Genomic DNA, 23,445 nt, shown 5'->3' with positions numbered 1-23,445 from the left:
TGCTCGTCTTTGTAACGCGGGGAACACATTATCGCCACTGCAGTCGCTCTAGTTCCGTGAGTTACGCGAAGTGACACTCGTTTTGTTTCTCCATCACTCATCTGTCAGCGCTCGGCGTCCCTCCGGGCGAGTGTTCCGCCTGTGTCGCCGATGCTACACAAATACACAGCAAATGTGCTGAATCTTGTTTTCGCCGGGAATAGTACTTTATACCCCAGATACCCAAAATAATTTTTTTTTTAAATACATTTAAAAAAAATAATAATAATAATAATTGTTCACAGCCAATTAGGAGCCCGGACAGGTCTGCTGCTTGTGGTGGTCGTGGGGGTTTTCTCGCCAAAAGCAGCTGAATATGTAGTGTGGCACAGATGTCATCATGAATAAACACAGCTGCGTATTGGATTCAAACTGCACTCCACTTGTGTTTTTTGTTAGTTTTTTTGTGTGTGTGCCATTTCCCTCCTTCAGATGCAAGCCTGATTCTTCCGGCAGCTTTTAAAAAAAAAAAAAAAAAAGTTTTCTCGCTATATCGCAGATCCTTATTAATTTTTTATCATTATGGATTTGAGCTCAGCACAGCTTATGAGTAGAAGATAAAGATTAGGCAGTGATTTTGTCGATTATGAGGGCGAGAAAGTCGGACAGGTTTAGGCACCTGACACTCAAACCCAGTGGATATACAGTATGTATGGTAGAAACAGAGTGTTATATACATTCTAAAGCATTATGTACAATACCAATACAAAATATGCATGTGAAGTATTGGTTTTGTCCACATGGGGTCACCATCCTCACGTTCTAAACGGTGGCATCTGTGACTTTGAGTGTGTGTGGCTTTAAATTGCAGGGCCTGGCCTTTTGAGTGACATAAGAATCAGCGAATGAGAGTTTAAATGGCTGTTGTTAGCTCAGGTTAGCCAGTCTGCATGTTGAGTCCCTGGGCGTCAGTTGTGGCGCTAGCAGCTAGTGTATGACGGTGGTTTTGTGTTTCTTTTGTTACCATTTGTTCAATAAAGCGATTGAAAGTGCAATTGGCAGTTGTGTCTGTCCTCTTGACCACTTGTGGGTGCATTAAAATACTTTCTAACTAACGGTGTTAGGCTACATGAAATCAGCTAACGATGTTTACGTAATTGTGTCGGCGCGTTAGTAGACACTTTACTACAGTTTATTATGCGTCATTTTCTATCTTTTCCCCGCAGCACAGTTGGCTTGTGGTTAGCACATCCGCCTCACAATTCTGAGGTTTTGGGTTCAGAGTCCCTGGTCCTGTCTTCCTGCCGCATTCCAAAAGGCTAGGTTCATTAAAGACTCAAAATTGTATAAAAAACCCTTTATACTGTGCATTTTGTTCTTTTACTGCACCCAACTATGACCTTAAAAATATACCTTAAGGTGCATACCCGATCACAATTTTCACAATTTGTTTTGCATAAAACCGCCCCCACACTGAGTTTCTCCGCCCATGACTTGGCAGCTCGGCTGGGTGGGGGTAATACGGCATTTTCAAGTAATGGCCAGACGACACAGTCTAAATCAAAAGATAAGCAGAGCTGCATTGAGATTTTGTCGGATGCAGAAAGAACTAAGTGTTGGCTAACAGCATTAGCTTGTGATAAGCGAAACATTCTTGAATGCTAGGTGAAGTTTTCCATGTGGTGGGGGTGGGCGGACTGGTTTTTGTGTTTGGCCATGTCTGTTACACTACTTGACAAATGTATTTCAAAGTCTTGGTGATGAAGTGCTGCTTCCATGAGAGAAAATGTAATCCTGAATGTCTTTTTGGGGGTCTCAGTTTTTTAGACCCATGGCTAAACTTGACTTGACTGTCGACTATGCCTCAGATACACCATTGGTCGAGTAAAATAAAAAAAATTAAAATGAAATTGGAGCAATTAAAGGTTTGCAGTTTGCAAACCACTAGCAAGATTTGAACGTAGCCTGACTTTGTTGGCTACTGCTCAGCTTTCCGTGTTGCTTCTGAATGCTCTCAGCTGCCCTTTGTTCTGCTTCTGTTTGCTATTCTTATGCTCATTTTTAGCAAATGAGGAATGGGCATTTTTTTGGTTTGCGGTTGTCTTTAAAACAAACTTTTTTGTTTTGTTTTGTTTTCGGGGTAAATTGGGTTACGAGCTAGGGCACCGAACAAATAAAACTTAGCCAAGGTACCACTATATTAGTCAAGCTTGGTTTATGCTTGAGGTCCGCGTGTCAAAATTCCGTCATTTTAGCAACCACACCCGTTCACGAAGCGTGTCCAAAGTTTTCCGCACCGCGCACCTCCAAAAATATGGAACTACGCGAACGGTCCAGTGCAGAAAAACATGGCAGACGAGCAAGAGCTCCTACCAGCAGGGGGTGAAACAATAGTGTTTTCTATTTCTATTATGGTGTAGTGTTGTTTATATGCCATAGATGCTCCACACTGCCGCCTGCAGTCTGGGAGAATAGCGCTTAACAGCGGGGGCAAGCGGCACAGTATAAATGATGCAAAAGTTGTGTTGTCCTGATTCCGCGCAGAATGTACATGCGTCACGCATAAACCAAGCTCTAGACACCTGGTTGTTGTTTTAAATTGAGAATTTTTTTTGTTTTTTAAATAAAAGCATAATATGTTAATTAGCGTTGTTGCGAGTGCTTTTACGAGGTGTCTTCTGAAGCCAAATGGGTCACAGGACAACAATGACTCAACTAGGGAAGCTCATCTAGCACACTGACTGCAGTTAACAGCAATTTCCAGCTCAAATTAGCCCCCATTTCCTCCCCTTGTTTGTCCAACAAAAGCACAGTGAGCGAGTCTGCTGGCTGCAGCATCAAAGCACGCCCGCCCCCCTCCCCCCCCCAAACCGTCAGCATCCGTCTGGCGGAGCAAATGGGATCACAGGGGGTGGGAGCTCCAAGGAGACGGGAGAAGGAGAACCTTTGTCCTCGGTCGCTGTTGGGAATTTGCATTCTCGAAAGCGCTGCTTCTCCCGCTGCAGGACTCACTGTGCACCCCTAACAATGTGCATTCTTAAATTGTGTTACCATTCTAATGCAAATGAGATAAAGCATATATACTCTGCTTTCTTATGTAGTTGATGGTGGGTGTCTTCTCACCAGCTACGTTTAATCCAGTTTCCACCCCAAAGCTAGTTTTCCTGTCTTGTGAGCAAGCGGTTAGGGCGTCTGCCTCACAGTCGAAAGGTTCTGGGTTTGAATACTGGAGGCCAACCTGTGTGGAATTCGGTTAGGCTCTTTGACGACTCTAAATTGTCCATAGTTGTGAACGGCAGTGTTTATTTGTGCCCCGGGATCGAGTGGCAGCCAGTTCAGAGTGTACCCCGCTTCTCTTACCAAATGTATGCTGTGCACAGCGAGTGACTGTAATCTGGAGATTTAAAAACAATAGAATCCTTTATTGTCATTGTATGGTGCAGTTACAACATACTTGGGGAGCGGGTGACCGTACGAAAAATACAAATAAAACTCAAAGCTGGAAGCTGCTGCGAACGTACGTGTTGCCATTTTGAAATATTCTCCCATATAACACCCACTTTACCATGTTATGTTTTTCCACTATCTAATTTAACAAGAAACCTTTACATTTCGATTAGTGAAACAAAACCTAAACTTTCTTCACGCTGCAGTTTCAAATTACATTTGACCATTGTTATCTGTCATACAAGTGTAAAAACAAGTTGACATAATATTGCAAAAAAGGGTGTGGGGGTCGCCGTGACGACGTATGGCAAGTAAGCTCGGCCCCTTTCAACTTTCCAGCACATGTGGCTTCTAAATCTGGCAGTCAAGGCAGAGGGCAGTCTGCAAAAACTCCACTCGGCAGCAAGGGAGGAGGGAAAAAAAAAAAAAAAAAAAGTCTGACAGTTTGGGTCACGGGTGTCTAGGAAAGAGTGAAAAGAGGCGGGGGTCGGGGGGGGGGGGGGGGGGGGAAGAGGCGTTGTGTTATTGGAAAAAGCTGACAAGAGAGTGAAAAGAATTGCAGCGAGCGCCACTTCGCTCACGTCCTATTTTGAACAGCCCAAGCCGAATTATTGCGTGGAAGCTTGACAGGAAACGGGACGGAAGCGAAAAAGCGCAGCAGGCATCATGGTAAGTTTTGCTTTTGCTCGGAAAGTGTCGTGGGCGTGGAGGTGGGCCGAGCTGGATTCCTCTTAACTCTTTCCTAGCCAGAAGATTCGAACGGAAAAGTTGCAACAGTCATAGAATACTTAGTTTTAGTTCCGCTCTGGGACCTAAAACAAAACCTGCTTTAATTGAAATTGTTTAATTTTGTGCATCCTTTTTCTTCGCAGTTGTATTGTTCCAGATTAATTTTGATCGCTTGTTTTAGATTGCTTGCAATCCTTCAACCACACTGTCCATCATCTGTAATAGCGCCTCCTATGGGACATCTTTAAACGAGCTTGTTTCTTATTTTGTATGTTGTGAGGCCTTTTGTTAGGAATATTGTATTCTTTACATATTATAACATTGTCATATGCTTAATTTAGCTGACTAGCTAGCCTCTACATTTTTAGCTTTACCTTCAGTACAACAGTTGAAACCTGTTTAAGCTCTTTCTTATTTTGTGCATTGTGAGCCCTTTTGTTAGTGTTTGATTTCTTCCAGAATGATTCGATTTTTATTTTTATATTTTTAACTTAACTAAAATTCTAGCTTGTTGTCACTCGCTAACTATGTTTCTTATATAGTCTATTATAGCGATTCGTGCTGTCCAACAGCTTTAAACTTGCTTGTTTCTGATTTGATGTCCTTTTTAAAAAGAAATCATTTTCTTCCACCATTAGTACACGTCGTTAGTTTTCTGACTTGTTTGAGCTCCTGTGGTTTCTTGGTTCTCATGTTGTGCGGTGGGCTGGAGACATGAAACCAAGCTAATTACTGCGATTTGTGAAGAAATGAAGTCCACTGCTCACATTTTCCAGCCATGTTTGTGTACAGCGAAGGGGAGGAAGGTTGGTTGGGTGACGGGGTGGCTCCCGGCCACACATTTGGTTTCAATTGCGTCGTCTCTCTGGGGAAAGGGAATCTGCTATAAATAAGTAAGACGGGGTTGAGTGCTGACGAGTAAAGCTGCTGGCTGCTGGCTGCGGGGAGCGCAGCGAGTGACCTACCGAGGAAAGCCAATATTTGCTCCAGGGGCTTTTTGGGACGAGTTCAAGTCTGGAATCTTGATGTGGTCTAAAGTATTCAAAATTCATTTAAAAAACATATAGATTTTCTTCATATTATGACTTCAAAATTCAGAAAGCATATATTAGCTTGCTCGTTAGCCTGTGCATTCTTTTTGCGTTATGTGTAATAGCGCCTCCTATGGTACCACAGTGCTTTAATTTTGCTAGTTTCTTTTATTGTGCATTTTGAGTCCTTTTGCTATCACTTTCTGATGGTATTTTCCCCTGGTTTCAGCTTGCTTGCTAGCCTCTACATTTTTCTAGTTTGACTCTTATAGCGCCTACCATGGTGAACAAAGAAAACCAGCTTTAATCTTGCTCTTTTTTTATTTTGTGTGTTGTAAATGCAATTGTTAGCACTTTCATTGAGAACATAGTTTCTTTTACGTAATTTCCCCCTTGTTTTAGCTCGCTCGCTAGCGTGTACATTGTTTTACCGTTATCTGAAGTCGCCCCCCACCCCCCGTTGTACAACATTGAAAACTTGCTTTAATTCTTACTTTTGCACATCATTTTGTGCATCCTCGTTTTTGCTCACTAGTCTCAACATTCTTTTTTCTTTATTGCCAATAGCGCCCGCCTCCCATGGTGCAGCAGTAAAAACCTGCTTTCATTTTCCTTGTTTCTTATTTTGTGAGTTGTGAGTCAGTTTATTAGCCTTCAGTGTCTTCCAGAACTTCTAGATTTTCTTCATTTTCTGATGTTTTTTTTTTTTTTTTTTGGGGGGGGGTAAAGGCTCATTCGTTGGCAACGGAACCCTCCTTTTACCTCTTCTCAAAAAACATTCTTTCAAAATTGAGGTGCCCCAATGCAGCTGTTGTGAAAAATAATTAATAATTCCCAATTGATGCCTCAGGATTTGGCATTATTCTGCTCTCATTATCTCCATATTCACAACAAGGATATCCGCGGACCTCCAAGACAGGACGTGGCCAAAACCACGCTCGATTAAGCTAATTGAGACAGAGAATATGTGCCTTTTCTAGCCCAGGACGATCACGAAGGGCAAAGTTTGTGAACATTTGTTGCGTCATTCATTTACAATATTATGTGGACTTGTCTTCGAATAGACATACAGTAAGTGTTAAAACAAGAGTAGGCTTGTTAAAGTCTCATTATCCTCTTTTTCTTTTCTTTTTGTGGAGGTTTCAGACGGATCGTGATTATTGACTACAAGTGCAGAAAGCATCGCCTCCAGCCACATGAAGCTTCATGAGATCCTTCTTCTGATATGAAGAATAATTGCCGGGTAGTCAAGAAGTTTGTAGCTGCTAGAGCACGGACTAGAATCTGAACTAACGTGACACCGTTTGGCCAAATAGTCCCTCTGACGCAATCCTACATGAGCATTAGCGCTAAAGAATTTAAGACTTCACCCATCTGAAGCATCTGGGGTCGGAAATATGCTCAGTTCAATAAGATACGATGAAAAAACTGTGGCTGGCAGAATGCTGAATTGGAGAACCAGTACTGGTTTAACGCGACAAAACTTTACACAATAATCTCTGTAAAGCAATACTTAACTCGTATTAGCGCTAAAAAATACCCTTGTTCTGGTTACAATAAACAAAAACATGGTGGCCGACTGGTAAGCACAGCCAGCGCAGAACCTGCATTGGTTTAATATGCGTAAAAAAACAGAGCTTTGCTTTGTTCAAATGAAAAATCCCCGGATTTTGAAAAAAGTTGTGGCTGCTCGGGTGCCGAATACAACCAGCACGAGTTTAACATTACACAACTTGTCATGTCCGTCAATACTTAATTAGCATTATTGCTTAAAAAAATAAAAAAATTGATTGGATGGTGCTAGATTGCTGACTTGTTTATCACAACACAACTTGGCAGAAACATCCCTGTGACTCAATCTTTAATTAATTATTCTTATTATTTTTTTTTTACAATTAACAATTCCCCTATATTAAAGAAGATTGCTGCAGGTAGAGTCCCGAATCGAACCCGCACTGGTTAAACTTGACAAAATATTCCCAGTGAAATGATCCTTAATTACCATTAGCGCTAAGAAAATGTTCCTTTTTCTGACAAGATCCCCCCCAAAAATTTCCAGCAGATTTCTGCCTATAGAGTGGTGACAAGAACCCACTCTGATTTCCTGTGTGTCTTGATTTCCCCCCCCCCACAATTGTTTTAAAGGCCTTGGTCTGAAGCAGACGAGGCACATAGCGAACGCCCCACCCCCAGCGTTCCAGTCGGCAGCTGTCACTCGACACACTTTTAGTCCTGTCCCCAAATATGTTGCGGCCTTCCAGCCCGCGACCCCGTGTCTCCGTCCCCTTCGTGTTTTTCATAGTCTTCGCTCCTCTGCCAACCGAAGTCCCTGCCAACTTTTTTTTTGAAAGGGCAGAATTAAACAAGGTTAGTATTTGAAGTTAATCCTTATATGGTGTCCTCTATGGGGGGGGGGGGGCGACTCATAAGACAGTTGTTCCACTAGTGCTCTTACTAGTAATCTTACTAATGAGGACAAAGAGCAGAGTAGTGACCTTAAGCTAGAAAGTGAGACGTTTCATGTCAAAAATAGAGTAAATGGAGGGCTCTCAGGGGCTGCATTATTTAAAAAAAAAAAAAAAAAAAAACATGCAAAAGGTGAATGTGGCAATCCAGTCATTCGACCCTGGAGGCGACACAGCATGACACTTGAGAGGTGCAATTTTGCAAAGCTTTCAACTGAAAGGTAGAGCCATTAAAAGTACATGACAATTGCACCGTAGAGCCTGAAAAATGTAAAACTGCATAAACGCAGGTCTCTAAAGTGGAGTTTTGTTTTGGGTTTTTTTGGGGGTCGGGGGGGGGGGGGATGCAATTATTGATTGCGCCGAAGTGTCTGTAAAAAAATAAAAATACGACTTGTATGCTAAGTTACAAAAATGTTAGAACACAGATTCTGATTCACAGCATTGTTGTAGCGTTTGTGCTTTCAGCTTTGAGTTTGCGATACCGCGACTGCATCTTACTTACAAATTACAGTATGGAAAAGCAAAAATGCTGAACCTTGCTTAAGTTACCAACCACCACATTGTTCAAGTTGATATTATACCCGAAATTGCTACCATATACCATTGTGCACTAACCTCAACACAGCACCACCCCAAAATCATGTTTAATCGCTACTTTAATACGCTAACAAATCCCTGATTTATTACACTGTCATCAACCAGACAAAAAGGCTTTAAAGCTTCACAATTTATAGCAAATGACTGTGGTTACATCATCTTCCCAAACTCTTTTTTTTTTTTTTTTTTACAGCTCTTAGAGCCATGAGTCATGCAACAAATAAAATAATGAACTGACAAAGCATTGTAATAGGCAGAAATGAATCTGTATGAAAGTTACTTTCATGGCTGACCGCTTCCTTCTGTACCGAAGCATTACAGCAAACCATTTTTAAATAAACAGGCTTTCAATCGTTACTGTCTTAAAAAAAATAAATTTACAATTTACTTGCAATCTTGAGGTGACAAAATGCCGCACGGCTCCCGCAGATTGGCGGAAGAGACGGAGTAAATATAAAATATAATGCGAAACACCATTGATGAGCTAATAGAAATTAGCATAGATGTTGCAATAATAACAATAATGAACCTTCAAATGACTCCTACTGTAACACACAGAGCAGCAACACATACAGCGCATACAACAACGTGTTTGATAGTAATGATTCTTTATGTTGAAAGGCCTGCTCACGACGATTCCTTTGGAGGATGTTAAACAGTCATACATACTCATATCTTTTTTTTTTTTTTTTTTCCCCCCCCTCCCTAACCTCATCACATCAAAATGTTATTTTGGCCTTTCATCCTTTGGGCGGCTGCGCGTTGCCGTGGTTTACAACTCTTTGTTTGCTGCATCAAGCGGCGGCTTGACAGTGGAGCCAGAACGATGGGCACTTAACGCAAATGTTATTGTTTTAGCAGGTTAGCAAGCGGCGTGGCGCATACCAATGATCAGTCAGGCGGCTTCCAAAAACGAACACGCACGCAAGCAAATACAACAACAGGAAAATCTGACTTTTAAAGAGAGGGTTACGTCGAGAGTGGGATTCATGGCGCCGGTGAAGATAAAACGGGCCAGACAGCTTGGGGAATTTGTGCATTGAAGATTCATCCAGAATTGCGTGTTTTGCATAAAAAATAATGTTAAGGACATGAACTGACTCTGCTGAGTTGTAATAAACCATTGGGAAAAACAGCACAGACCTCCAAAAAGCCTTTGGTTGGGTTTCAGGGAAAAATCAGTAGATTGTTTTTTAGTTTTGTTTTTTACATCTGTGCTAACATACAGGGCAGCATGGTGTACTAGTGGTTAGCACGTCTGCCTCACATTTGAAGAGGGAAAGCTACGGACTGTTCAAAAGAAATTATTTTAACTGGGCAATATGACCTTAAAATAGTCTTTTTTTTTTTTTTTTTTTTTTTTTTTTTCCCCCCCACAAAAATCTGCTTTCCAATTTTAATCGTTTTTTTTCTTTCACTGATAGAAAAAGAAAATGACAACTAGACAATGCACTTTCTGTAGAAATAGTGTGTTAATGCTATGAAGCTGAATTGAAATGCTGTGGAATCGATTTAATTGTTGAAATGCGGAATGTGAGACTTGGAATGGTTTGACTAGATCGAGAAATGTGTAAGGAGGAGGAGGTAAATACAGTATATAAAATCGCTGATTTATGAATTTTAATGTTGAAAATTTGTCAATTTCTGGAACGTGACAAGTAGGTCCTAACATGTCCTGAAAGAGCGGAATATTTTGATGTTGGAATGGTTTTAATCGGTAAAGAAATGTGTAAGGAGGAGGTAAATGTGTAAAATGTTTCTTAAATTTGGGAATTGTATTATAAAAAGTGTGGAATTAGTGGAATGTGGAAAATAGTTTCCAAGATGATGATGATCGATTAATCGTCATTTTTAAATATTGTTTGTACCGGGATGAGAGATTGTTCCTGAATGTTATGAAGTTAGACCAACACTGCCTCTGCTGGTTGTAGCTTGGTATTGCACTCCATTGTGCCTTAAAACGCTGTTAATCAATAATCGATCTGACCGAATCGAATATAATCATTGCTAAAACACCCGATCGAATGATGGCCTAAGACTTCTGCACAATATCGTACAAGAAATGAACCTTTCATTAGATTTTCCCCGAAATCAAGGAAGGCCGGAGTTGTGAGAGACCGGGATACCTTTCTTCTCGCAGAAGACACGGCAGTTCTCTAAATCTTGTGTGGATCGTTCTAGAAGCTCACTTCAGCCCACTTCAACTTCAAAGTAAGGAGACAAGTCCTCATGCCTCCCGAGTCAATCGCCATGACCGCCCCCCTTGGCTAAAAATACACTTTGGCGCCGGTGGGTGGTCAAAAGTGTTGGGCGAGCGACTTCCAAAATGGAACATAAATAAACTACTGGTTACTGCTATTCGAATGGATTAGTTGTATTACACTGTTACTGCGCTGTGATTGTAATGCGTTATACTACACCAAAACTGCTCATTTTTAGGGCTCATTTGGAATTTGCCCCAAAAGTAGATGCTTCAAACCAAAACGTCTGATGAAGAAGATTTTTGTTGATTGGTCAAAATGGTATCCAGGGCGGATTTTATTCAGCTTTTTCCTCGCCTTCCATCAACAAGACAGGTTTTATTCTCATACGCACTGGCCCTTCGCATTGTGTTTAATACTTGGAGACAGTAGGAAAAAAACCAAAAACAAACACCTCCCTAATCACAGTCAACACTCTAATGAGTTTCAGACCACATAGAGCTGTTTATTTGATTTTTTTCAAACAACAATAAAAACGGCAAAAAAAAAAAGGATGAGAAAGCAATAAATTGTCAGCCGGTAACGGCTTTGAACGCAGGCCCGGCGGCAACAAAAGAGAGAATGCAAGTTTACGGTTGATGGATGAGTAACTTTGTCCTCTTCGTGTTTATTCCGAATCAGCGGCGTGTGCGGGAAATGTTTTTGTGAGCGCCAAGTAGCTTTAGCAATGCTCTTCGGCGGCTTTGATAATAATGTCGAGAGAAAACGTACTGATTGTCGCCGTTTTGTTAAAAAGCGGCCAGCTGCAGGCAACCGCTGCAAATGAACTTTATCAAAAATGTCACCCACAGTAATAACATCCAGCCATCCATTTTCTAGAAGCACTTGTCCTCGTTCGGGTGGCGCTTAACTGGAGTGTCTCCCGCTGAACTTTGGTGAGACTGGATTCAAAGACACCTAGAGTGGAGTATCTGAGGGAAATAGAAGTGAGTTTGCCAGGCTTAGTCTTAACCGGCACCCCGCCGTCATGACGACGACGTGTTGGACGTATCCCAGGCTCCGAAACCTCCAAAAATCTTTCCCCCCCCCCAAAACAGACGGGAAATAAATTGACGGGGAGAAGCTAGCGAGTGAGCAGCAGACAAACATTCTAACAAAATAACACAATTATAGTCATTTGTATGGGCTTTTTAAAAAAAAAAAAAAAGTTAACTTTCTGAACTGAACTGTTGAAGCTGTAAACCCTAAAAATCCTGCCTTCCTCCCTCAAGTTCCCTTATGAATGTTATACCTCTTGCCTTTTTTTTTTTTTTTCTTGCCAGAGTTGATGTACCAAAACGTCTGAAACAGGCTGGGGTGCAACCCTTAATTCAAAAAACCTAACCTCCATACTACAGTTTTAAACAATTTTAAACCCATTACTAAACTCCCTTAAGTTTTCAAAATACTGGAGAAAATTGTACTCTGACAACTGCAGTCTTTTTTTTTAAAATATATATATATATATATATATACCTACGTGGCATCCACAAGGTTATCCAATCTGAAACAGAATCAGCACTTGTAAGAGTTTGTAATGATTTGTTTACAGTGACTACCACTGGGGACTATGCCATTCTTATTCATCTTAGACCTTACAGCTTCCTTCGACAGAGCGGACCACAATATCCTCCTCTCGCCTCGACCATTGTGTGGGCATTAGTGGTACTCCTCTTCGGTGGTTGCAGTCTTATCTGTCCAATAAAAGCGGTTCTGTTCGTCTTGGTAAGCATCGCTTGTCCGCTGCGCCTCTTGAAAAACGGAGTCCCTCAAGGCTCCATTCTTGGGCCTGTCCCCTTCTACCTGTACCTGCTCCACTTGGGGGCTATCATTTAAAAAATATGGCATTTCATTCCACTTTTATGTAGACGATAACCAAATCTACCTGCCCCTTAAACCAAATGTCTCTAATTGTGTAACGACCTTGCCGGATTGCCTGAAGGACATTAAAGCTTGGATGGCTATAAACCTTTTAAATTGCAATGAAAGTACAACCAAAATCATAGTGCTTGGACCCATTGGTACCCCTAATGCCCCTCCTGACTTGAGTTCCCTTGCTCCCAATATCAGACACACTGTTACTAATTTGAGGATAAAAATTGACAGTGATTTTAAAATGGATCAACAGATAAATTCAGTTCTCAAATCCAGCTTTTTCAATTGATATTTTCATCTAAGGATAAGCCTTTCCTTTCCTTTAAGTACTGTGAGAGGTTGATTCATGCTTTTGTCACCACCAAACTTGATTATTTTAATGCCCTCTATGTTAGTGTCAGCCAGGCTTTCCTCACTCGTTTACAATTGGTCCAGAACGCTGCTGCTTGCCTCTTAACTGGAGCACGCATTTTTTACATTTTTAGGAGGCTGTCAATTACTCCCTTTTTTTCCCCCCCCACTCTTTGTTACTTACTCTACTTGCTGAAGTAAGGAAGCAGAACTAACATTCTATTTAACATTGAGTGATTTCCTGCGATATGAAGATAATTTGTTTTTGCCTTCATTTTCCACTCAGGGATTGATGCGTCAACTTACCTTTTTCCTCCTTTAAAAATGATTTAAAACCCAATTTCTTTTCCGCTCCTCGTTTACTATTCAGCGGCGATTAATTAGCGATACGCGTGGATGTTTTTGTTGCAAGCGCACGCCGCATTAAAGGAGTGTTTTATTTAAGGCTTTTTTGGAGCATGGAAAGCATCGGTCTGGCTCCAAGCAATTATATGGTGTTGTTAATGATCAAGATGTGGCTGAAAATTAATCGCACAAGGCCACAGTGAAATTAAATGTTGCGTTTATTATATCTGCCCGCTCCCCCCTCAGGACAATCTCACACTTTAATGAAAAATAATACTTTTAAAATGTCATGGAGGACAGGTCAATGGCACACCGCTCACCATCCTCCTCGCAGAAAGACAGCGACGCTAAATTGATTTTCTCTTTTTCGTTTTTGTTTTTTGGCTCCTCTTCGCATTCACCTCGCGGTGAGAGGCTAACATCTTAATCATAATTGTGTCATGAACCGTAAACACTCATATGCTTGGCGCAGGGAAGGAGCCTCTGGCTGAGTCGCAAAAAAATACAACACAATAAACTCCAGCACACAAAAATAATAAGTGGCGTCGCTCTGCAAGATTTTTTTTTTGTTTCACTTTTCGTCTGTTGAATATGATACGGGATAAAAAGGTCAGCTAAATATAGCACAAATACCAGGATTAATCCATATGCCCACTAAATTAATGTGGGGTTCCCCCTGGACTGGACTGGTCCCTAGTCACCAATCGATTGCATATAAAAATTGCGGATGCTCGATGCGATATCATCCATCCATTTTTATTTAACCAGTGCACAATGGTTAAATAAAAATGGTACCTAAAACAAACAGTTCGAAAAGATTAAATGCAAATGTATTGGACTTAAAAGTTAAATGGAACTGAATTATACTTTACAAATCTACTGTAGTGAATACAAAAAACAAAACTTTATACCACTAGCATTGTATGGCGTTTGAACATGTAATTCAGTGAGTCTTTTGCGTACCACTAGAGGGAGCGTGTTTTTTTTTGTTTTTGTTTTTACGTTAATATATTACTATAACACTGTCTTGAAATGAACGTTTGCAACCAGCTGCAAGAGTTAGCGTGTCTACAATTAGTGGAATAAATACGATAGACTCGCTATCAAGTCAGATAACTAGCCAAATAGCAAGGCTAATATCCGTTTGCTTCCACCCTGCCGTTATTTCACAAACCGGACGTGAGCAGAGTAGTAACTTCTCATTTTCTGAGAAATAACCACTTCTACTCTTGCACTACATTTTGATTTGAATGAAAACAGTTATATTGTTTCTTGTCTTTTCATGTTTACTAATGTATGTTCAATGGGGGGGAAAAAAAGTTATTTACCCCAACATTTCAATACATTTTAGATTGGTAATTGCACTACCGTGATACTGTGAAACCGCAATATTTTTACTCACGGTTGTCATAACAGAATCTTGACACCGGCCCGTGCGTACGTGTACCACGCTCTGAGAATCACTCTCCTGCTTCAAACAGTCAAGAAAGAGTCTATGAGGGTAATCCTTGCATTTGACCAATCATTAGCCCCCCCCACCCAAATTGACTTTTTTACCCAACTTTGCATGCCACTCTTGGAGTGAAAACTCATCCAGTTTCTTTGGCTGGTGGAGGTGTTGTTCCGTGACCTTAAACTTACACCCACTAAAACTTTGTAATCATTTCTGTAATGGTTTGTTTATCTGCACATTGTGCGCTAATATAAAGCGCCGCTGGCTCTCGACCATTGGCTCAATTCGTATTCGTACGGCTGCCGAGGGGCCGCGGCCGTCGGCTGCGGCGGGTCCTGGCTGGTGGGCGTCCACGTGCAGTCCATAAAAGGGCTGAATCGGGCAGCTGCTTGGCTGTTTGGCACTCTGACGCGGCCAATAACATTTTTGTAAGAAGCTCATTTCTCTCGTAATAAGAGCTGTACTTGTTTTGTTGTTGTTGTTTTTTTTTTGGGTGGGGGGGTTGCTGTTTTTTTTTTTTTTTCTCCAGTCTCTAGTTGGTTGAAAAAGAAGTGTCGCAGCAGTGCATGAACGAGGTCCAATAGTTTGTTTTGCCTCTGATTAGCTTCTCCTCCCCTGTCGTCCATCGCTGATTTTGGCACAGTGATCCTTTTTACTGGAGCTCCATCAGTGGATTTTTTATTTATTTTATTTTTTTGTCTTTTCAGGAGAGCCTTTGAAAACAATGTCACACCGAATAACCGAGTGAGACAAAACGGCAATTAAATCTGATTAACGCCGCCGAAAGTATTTTTAGCGCTTCCGGCGATAACGCTTCCTAAATAGTCCGCCAAGTCGCCGTCGCCGCATCTTTGTTCCTCGACTGACGGATTAGGCTTTCGTGAACATTCCATCCCGTTCCCTTCAACAGGGATTTCATAAAAATGTCTTTCTTACGTTGAAAACAAAGCATGTGTTTGGCTTTTTTACGTTTATGGTCATTTTTACAGCTCATTGCAAACGGGGATTGTCGTCTGTAAAGTGAAACGTTTTACAAATCCTGCATTTACGAGGTTGTTCTTTTCCAGGTCTACCCCAAGAACGTTTTGTGGGTTCGTGGCATAAACACTTTATTTATTTCGCTTTAGAAGAGCTGTAGGCGCCGAGGGTGAGCTGCTTCGAAATCCATATGCACTTCCCATCCCACTGTGAACAGCCTCCAAGTTTTTATACGCCCTATTACGGACTGTCAGCGTTAGTTGGGATATTACTACAGCCGACTTGGTTTCAGATGGCGTTGCGGGGACTTCAGTGCTGGCCGGCATGACTCGTAGCAAAATGTCGTACTAAACTGAAAGGCGTCCAACTCAGAATTGCAAACAAAATTTGTACTGACTTGAAAGTGTTCGCAGGTCTGAAATGTTGGTTGTTGTTCATTTGATTATTCATAAGTAAGGTATTGCAGTGGCGACTGTAACCCGAATCAGAATGCGCCGTAGTCTGTCACTAACCTGCACTAGCACAGTCGTAAAGTTATACTGTAAATATTTGAAAAATATGAACGGCACTTGAAACAGTCGAATGAAAAAGCAAGTACTGCGGGAACTCATGGATCACACATGAACAAACGAGTTCATTCCGCGCAATTGCTAACCTGGAAACGCCGTATGTTGGCTTGGTCGTCAGCCGAGGGCCCGCTGCAGTCGTTGCCACACCTTTGTTCCTCTTCTCATAGATTAGGCTTGAGTGAAGAAGAGCTCATGGCGGGGCGGGGACACGAGTTGAACTAAATCCCAGGAAATGAGACTGCCAAGCTTGAAGCCTGGTGCGAATAATCAGAATTTTCTTTGCTGGCTTTGCCCTCCCGCTTCGTGATTTCCCTCCCGTCCTTTAGCCCGAGACATCAAACAAAAGATCCGCCGTCCAATCGGAATGGAAACAAGCAAGCTAGTCTACAACCGGGGCCTCACGTCTTGTGCCATTTGTTTCAGTTAGCCGCTAACGCGCCTGCTTGTCAAAAGCCATTTGACGGCCAAAAACACTGAGGTTGTATTTTAGCCGCAGAGTTATTCAGGCGCTTATTTCAAGCGCCTCCACTTCGGCGTAGTTAGACAATTAGAATCATCATTAATCGCTATCGGATGGCATCGGCAGGGCTGAGGAGCCACGGAAGCGTTTTGCGGGCTTTATGGGACGATCAGTCAATGCGATCGCTAACGAAACTTTTGTCAAGCACTCGACGATTAAGTGCATCACGCGAGCAAAGTTTACGGCCACGTCGTGCCGGCCAGGATGGGAAGAGTTGCAATTTAAAGAGTAGACAGACGAAGTCAAAAAAAAAAAAAAAAAAACATTTATTGAGACTGAAGTCATAAAATTACCAGCAAGTTCTACTTTTCGCAAATAAGTTTCTACATTAACATGAATAAAGTCGGAATTTAATATTTACGAGAAAAAACTAAAAATAGTTATGCGTTTAAGAGATTGAAGTCAGAACTTTACATTCTTTATATTGCACAATTATGACTTATATTGTATCATAGCAATAGCCACGCAAAAAAAAATAATAATAATATTTTTTTTTAAATTTTTTTTGCTCACCTCACAAGTACCAAAAATCATTCCGGCTTTGAACCTGTCGAGTCAATTTGTCATATTTGTTTTCATTCGTCATTTCCGTGATCGATCCTGATCCTGTTCTGTTCTCCCTGGCAGATGACCCAAGAACAGTGCAGTCATAGGAACAATGTCCAGAGTTCAGAACAAGCGCAAGTGTACAAAGTGGGAATCTACGGCTGGAGGAAACGCTGCCTTTACTTCTTCGTCCTGCTGCTGATGATACTCATCCTCGTCAACCTGGCGCTCACCATCTGGATCCTCAAGGTCATGAACTTCACCATCGTAAGTCCCGTTGGTTTTTGCTCGCTTACAAATGCTGCACATATACAGTAGCTAAAAGAAAACAAATCATTTTTATTTATTTTTTTGTTCTTTTAAAGATCCCCTTCCATCAGAATATTTTTGTATAAGTCAAAATGTTTTCTGTAAATAGCCTCTACATTTTTTGACAAAATGAATATTCAAGTACATGCCCACTTGGTGGTTGGTACCCACTCAATCAACTCAGCTGAACGGCAACATGCATTTCCGGTTTATAAGCGAGCGAGTCTCAGCCACACAAATACAGTCTATAAATATACATATGTTGTTTTACAGCAGTTCATAATTGTATTTATAATTTTTCATGCAACTGCACCAGCGATGATCGTCGGGGCAGGTTCAATTGAAATGAATGTGAACGGATGACGAGCCCGACCTCAAAATAGCCCCCTCTCTTTTCTTTCAGCTCACAGAGAATTTACATTTTTGTTTCCTGTATGTTTCTTCTCCGAACACAGCACCTTTTTTCTAAAAAAAAAAAAAAAATGAATAAAAAAATACTACTTACTTGCTTTTTCCTGAAAAATAAGTTTTTTAAGGGGGGGAGGGGGGGGGGGTGTAGGAGGGAAATGTAATTTTTGCCCCAACTTTCAACTGAAAACTGTCTCGATTTTATAAAAAAAAATATCCTGGAAAATTCAGAATTTTTCTAGAAAATTACCTTTAAAATAAATTTGCAAATGTGACCGTTTGTTTCTGAAAAAATGAAATGTATTCTTGCAATATTACGACTTTATTCTTTCTCAAAAATTGACTTTTTTCTGAAAAGTTATGGCTTTTTTTTTTTTATTTTAAATAAAAACTGTTCCTGAAAATAAAAATGCCATGAAAAATGATGCCTCTTTGGGGGAAAAAAAAAAAAGAAAAATTATCCTACGAATTCCGAATACTTTGACTTATTTTTTTCCCAGAAAAAGTCCGACTTACAAACTTTTTTCTTTTTTGTTTTTCTCCTCCCCCAGGAGTATTACATGGTTGTACGAATTTTCAAAGATTAAAAGCCGTGACACACCCATGAAACGGCCGCCTTGTTGTCGCAAAGAAATACGAGGCACGATCTTTAGCTCGTCATCCGTCACCTGGGGCGAGAGCGGCGCTCGGAAACGACGACGTCCTCGTCGCTAATGCGTTTCGAACGTTTTTGCCTCCCTTTGAAACGCGCAGGCCGACATATTGAAGCGTTATAGCGCCTCACGCGTGCCACGAGAAAGTACCCACTGATTTATGCAGATCTCATATTAAAGCCCCGCTGTGAAGTGGACCTCATGTTTTATTCATCACTATCGCCGTGTGTGTGATGGCATGTTCGGTGCGTGTGTTCGTTGGCATGTTCTGTGTGTGTTGCGCTTTTGTAATATGCGAGTCATCGTGAGCATTGTGGTTTACAGAGGGGCGAGACAGATGAGTTGACACAGTGAGCGGGAGAGACGGCATGAAAGCCAGAGGCGGAAAACAAGAGTGGAATCTCAAATCACGTGATTCCAGCGGAAGAGGGAACGTTACGCTACTTCCGAAGTATCTGAATGTGCAGAATCCAGTCCATTTATAGAATTCAGGCAATTGGTGGAAAAAATAAAAAAACAAAAAATCAATCCATTTTTTTTTATTTAATGAGAATAAATCCATAATACACTAGTGCAAAATACCATTTTTGTAAATGATTAAAAAAAAAAAAAAAAAGCCGTAATAATGACAAAAATTTATGTATGTTCAGGAGAATAAAGTTGAAGTAATAGGATGGAAAAGTCATAATTAGAGAACTTGCAATTGTATGAGATAAAAAGGCATGACTTTACGGCAAAAATAGATTTTGATTTGATTTTATTAAAAAAAAAAGCAATTTTACAAGGAAGAACTTGCAATTGTATGAGATGAAAAGGAATGATTTTACAGCAAAAAAAAAATTTTTTATTGATATATTCTGGAAAAGGTGGTAATGTGAAAAAAGTCAGAATATTACGCCATCCATAATTTTCCAGAAAATGTTGTAATATTACGAGAAAATAAGAATACAGTCATATTTATTTTGCAAGAATGAGATCAGGGTTTATCAATTATAAAGTTGTAGTAATATGATAAATTTGTTGCATTTTTAAAAAAAAGAAATTGTATATGTGGAAAGATACGTTTACAACAATAGATTTATTTTTTTTAATGAATGTACTGTAACGTTGTAACAACATGATTTAAAAAAATGAGTTTGCAGACATTAGTTATAAATATGAGAAAAACATTCTGAGATTAAGGATTTTAAAGCTGTACTAACATGAGATTTGTTGTAATTTTCCAGAAAAAAAATGTAATGTACGAGAAAAAGGATTTGCAAGGATGAAGTTAGTTTTTTTACGAGAATAAAATCAGAATTTAATGAAGATAAAGGTTTGGTAATCTGATTTATAGAATTTTAAATGTGTCATCATACAACGAGAAAAAAAGTCTGAATGTATATATTTGTAGTAATTTGATAAATTTTTCGTAATTTTCTAGAAATAAAATGGTAATGAGACGATAAAAACATTTAAATTAAATAAATAAATTTAAGGATAAATTCAGAATTTTTGATCAGAATAAAGTCAGAAATGAATTATCATAGTCATAATATGATCCTTTTTTTGTAGTCGTAATATGATCATTTTTTTTTGTGTAATTTTTCATTTCATTCTTTTTCAAAAATAAGGTCTGACTACCAAGTTGTAGTCATATGATTTTCAAGAATTTGAATTTACAGAGACTAGTCATAACATTAGGTGACAAATTCATCATTTTTAGAGAAAAGTTAGCTCAGAAGAAAGTACGAGAAGAAAATTTGTAATTATGAGCACACGTATAAAAAACCACTTTGGTTACAATTTGACATTTTTCGAGAACAATTGCTGCTGTATTCTTGCAGCGCGAAGGGCGGCGACTGCATAATGTCGTAATGTTCGGTGTGGGCTGAGCAGATGGCGTGTGCATGCGAGAGGCTTTTGCATATTTGAGCAAAATAATATTTTAGCTCCCAGCTCAATGTGACACCCTTCAAAAGCATCCGAATGGTCCGGCGGATCAGACCTGAGAGTCGGGAGGTCGTCTCCCTATTCGTCTTTATTTTTTGCCCCGCTGCACTTCTAACTTTGGAAGACGCAGATGTTCCCTTCTGGCAAGCGCGCGAGAATGCTAATAGCCTTTTTATTTCAAGAAACACTCGTTCGACGCAGGACGGAAGTCTTGTGCACGGTTTCGCCGACAGCAAGTTGTCTTTAACCAAATGAACCCGTCGTTTTTCTCCAAATACTGTATAAGGCCGTAACGCTCATAAATTTATTTTTTTTTTAAATTTGCTGTAAAAGGTTTCTCTTCAGAAGATTGCGTATTTTTTTCCTTGAAAAAGAATTAGTTCTTCAGAAAGGTACATCTATTTTTTTTTTTTTATTTGATTTTTTTTTGTAGTCATATTTTTTAGTAGTTTTACTGTACTCTTGAATGAGTGACTTTTTTTCTCAAATATATTTTTTTCATAAACATACATGTAATATTACTTTTGCCCCCAAAATGTATTATTTTCTGAAAAATATTTTTGGGTGAGAAAATCATTTTAAAAAAGTTGTTATTCTTAATACTAAACTTTGTAATCATGTTACAATATACTCATACAATAACTTTTTCTCAAACGTATATTTTCTAACATTAACAATTTTTGAAATATGACTTTATTCGCTGTTGTTTTTTCTTCAATCAACTTTTTCCCAAAAATATTGAGCACTGAAAAACAAAGCAAAAATACAGATTTTCTTTATATTGAACGATTTTATATTCTTTCCGAAATTTTTTTTTGAGTGGTCAAGGAACAAATTAAATTCATATCTCAAGGCACCACGATATATCCTGAAAGAAATTGCCCCCAAAATTACCAGAAATGTTCTTAAAGTGGGAATTCTTTTCAGAAAAAGAATTTTCCAACAAATCTGAAAAAGTTCTGAAAATTTGACTTTTTTTTCAGAACAAAAAAATCTAAAAAATGAAAGCAAATGCTGAAAAATTCACATTCTGCGAAATAACAAAACAAATACCCTGAAAATTTGACATTTTTGAAAATTGTTTTAATTTCCTAGAAAATTCTGATATTTGGTCTGACAATTATTATTTTTTTTTCCCTGAAGAATTTTGCCTTTTATTTTTGCCTTCCCCTACAATAATGACTCATAAATGACCACTTATTCTTAGCACGTCACAAGTTTTTTTTTGTCGCAATAATTCCATCTTTACCCTCGTCAACCGGTAGCGTGCCACACTTCCGTCAGATCGATCGTGTAATTCTACCTGAAATGGTTGTCTACAAATTATACCAAATCATCAATAAAGACATCAATTTTGTGAGTTTGAGGTGTCCAGAGTACCAGGAAGTTGCTTTCGTAAAATAACGCCTGGACGCAGTTAGCAAAATCACAAGCGGTCTTTGGTGAAAACTCAACTTATTCCTTCCTTTCTCTCTCTGGGCTCTCAGCTCCCCTTTTCGTGAAACATTTCGCAATTGTTATGATGATAGTATATATAAGGCGTGTTTTTCCGCGGCACTTTTCAGTGGTAGAGCAGTCGGCGGCTGTCAGCAGATAAACGCTCCTCTCGGCGGATTGTTGGCGAAAGGAGGAGAAGCGAGAGCTGTCATTTCCCATCGGATTGCAGCACGCCCCCCCCCCCCTTTTTTTTCCCCCTCTCTCCTCTCTCTCTCCTCCGCCTCAGAGGATAATGGTAAAGTCAAGGGCAAGAAACAGAAAGTCTATCAGAACTCCATGCTACTGACATGGTTATTTCTGTGTTTTAATGTGAGTGATATTTGCGATATGATTTTGCTCTGAATTTAAAATCATATGTCATTTTGTATTAGTATCTTGACGGATTTTTTTCCATGTTGGATTTATATTGCTGCCAAATGTGCAGTCTGGATTTAAATTCAATTTGATTTTGCTGCTTGCACACGGCAAATTTTGTTCAAATTTGCTACCGATGTCTGAGCACGTTTATTGGGATTTTCCGTGTTGGATTTAAATTTTTGCCAAATTTGCAATCTGGATCAGATTCGAATTCAACTTAATTTAATATTCGAGTTTTTGATTCGTCATTCAGATGACAAACTTGGTTTCAAATTGGATACCATTGGGAAGAGATACAAACCAGCAATTTGTGTTAGATTTGAACTTGCTTTCCAAATCTGGATCGGATTGAAATGGAACTTGTTTTTGACATTTTACTTTCTGCATACACATAAAACAAAAACAAACAAAAAAAACTGCCCGGACACTAGTTTCACCGATCAGCACACAATTGAGTGAACTATCATCACAGGACTGATGAAGTTGGCCATTTTACTTATCATCATCAAGTGTTTTTATTTATTTATACTAGTTTTCTCCCACTCTTTATATCATTTTATTTTATTTTAACCCCTGGTAGTATATATTTAAAAAAAAAAAAAAAAAAAAAAAGTGAACCTGGACAAAGCTGCACTGAAAATAAAAACATAACTCTTTTGGTGGTGCATAAACAAAAGATAGCAGGTAAAATAATTGAATTATAACAGATTTGCAGCCAAGGTCGAGCAGTCACGCTTTTTTTTTTTTTTTTTTTTCTCGACGGACTCCCGAGCTTTCTCGCGAGCTGCGCAAATTGGCAGCCGGCGGCCTTAAATCTCCCGCTGCTGGTGAGATTGGAGCTACGTGGCTCTCATTTGAGGCAATTAATTTGTATTTTTCTTTTCATTCATCCCAGCTTTGGTCAAATGGTCAGTGGCAATGTCGTCAAAAGGAACGCCGGGAGGGGAGTTCATGTGCAATTTGCTGTGTGGGATGGAGGCAGTAATGAGACATGCAGTTACAGGAAGGAAGACTCTGCAACTTTGCTATATTCAGCGAGAAAAAGAGCCAATCGCATTGTAGCCGACAGAAAGTGATTCAATACAAAACAATAAGGAACACACGGATTTGACAAATAATTACCCGTCACCGTGGCAATATTGGATTGTTTGCACGTGTGTG

General features: G+C 39.8%; 1 protein-coding gene across 13 annotated transcripts in view; it reads left to right on the top strand.

The window, feature by feature from the left end:
* Positions 1–23,445, top strand: part of sgcd (sarcoglycan, delta (dystrophin-associated glycoprotein)) — a 171,815-nt gene that overhangs the window by 108,605 nt on the left and 39,765 nt on the right. For 10 of the 13 annotated variants that reach the window (XM_061750987.1, XM_061750988.1, XM_061750989.1 and 7 more), the window contains one exon: positions 17,210–17,395. In XM_061750987.1, coding sequence (XP_061606971.1) covers positions 17,210–17,395 — 186 coding nt within the window. Of the gene's footprint in view, positions 1–3,933; positions 4,096–7,418; positions 7,554–17,209; positions 17,396–23,445 lie in introns of those variants that run through there. The other 3 variants (XM_061750995.1, XM_061750996.1, XM_061750982.1) reach the window with 3 other exon arrangements.

The sequence above is a fragment of the Phyllopteryx taeniolatus genome, chromosome 17 (genome assembly GCF_024500385.1).
Source record: "Phyllopteryx taeniolatus isolate TA_2022b chromosome 17, UOR_Ptae_1.2, whole genome shotgun sequence".
Lineage (NCBI taxonomy): Eukaryota > Metazoa > Chordata > Actinopteri > Syngnathiformes > Syngnathidae > Phyllopteryx > Phyllopteryx taeniolatus.
Note: the sequence above shows the minus strand (reverse complement) of the source record. Positions and strands in the feature narration are given on the sequence as shown.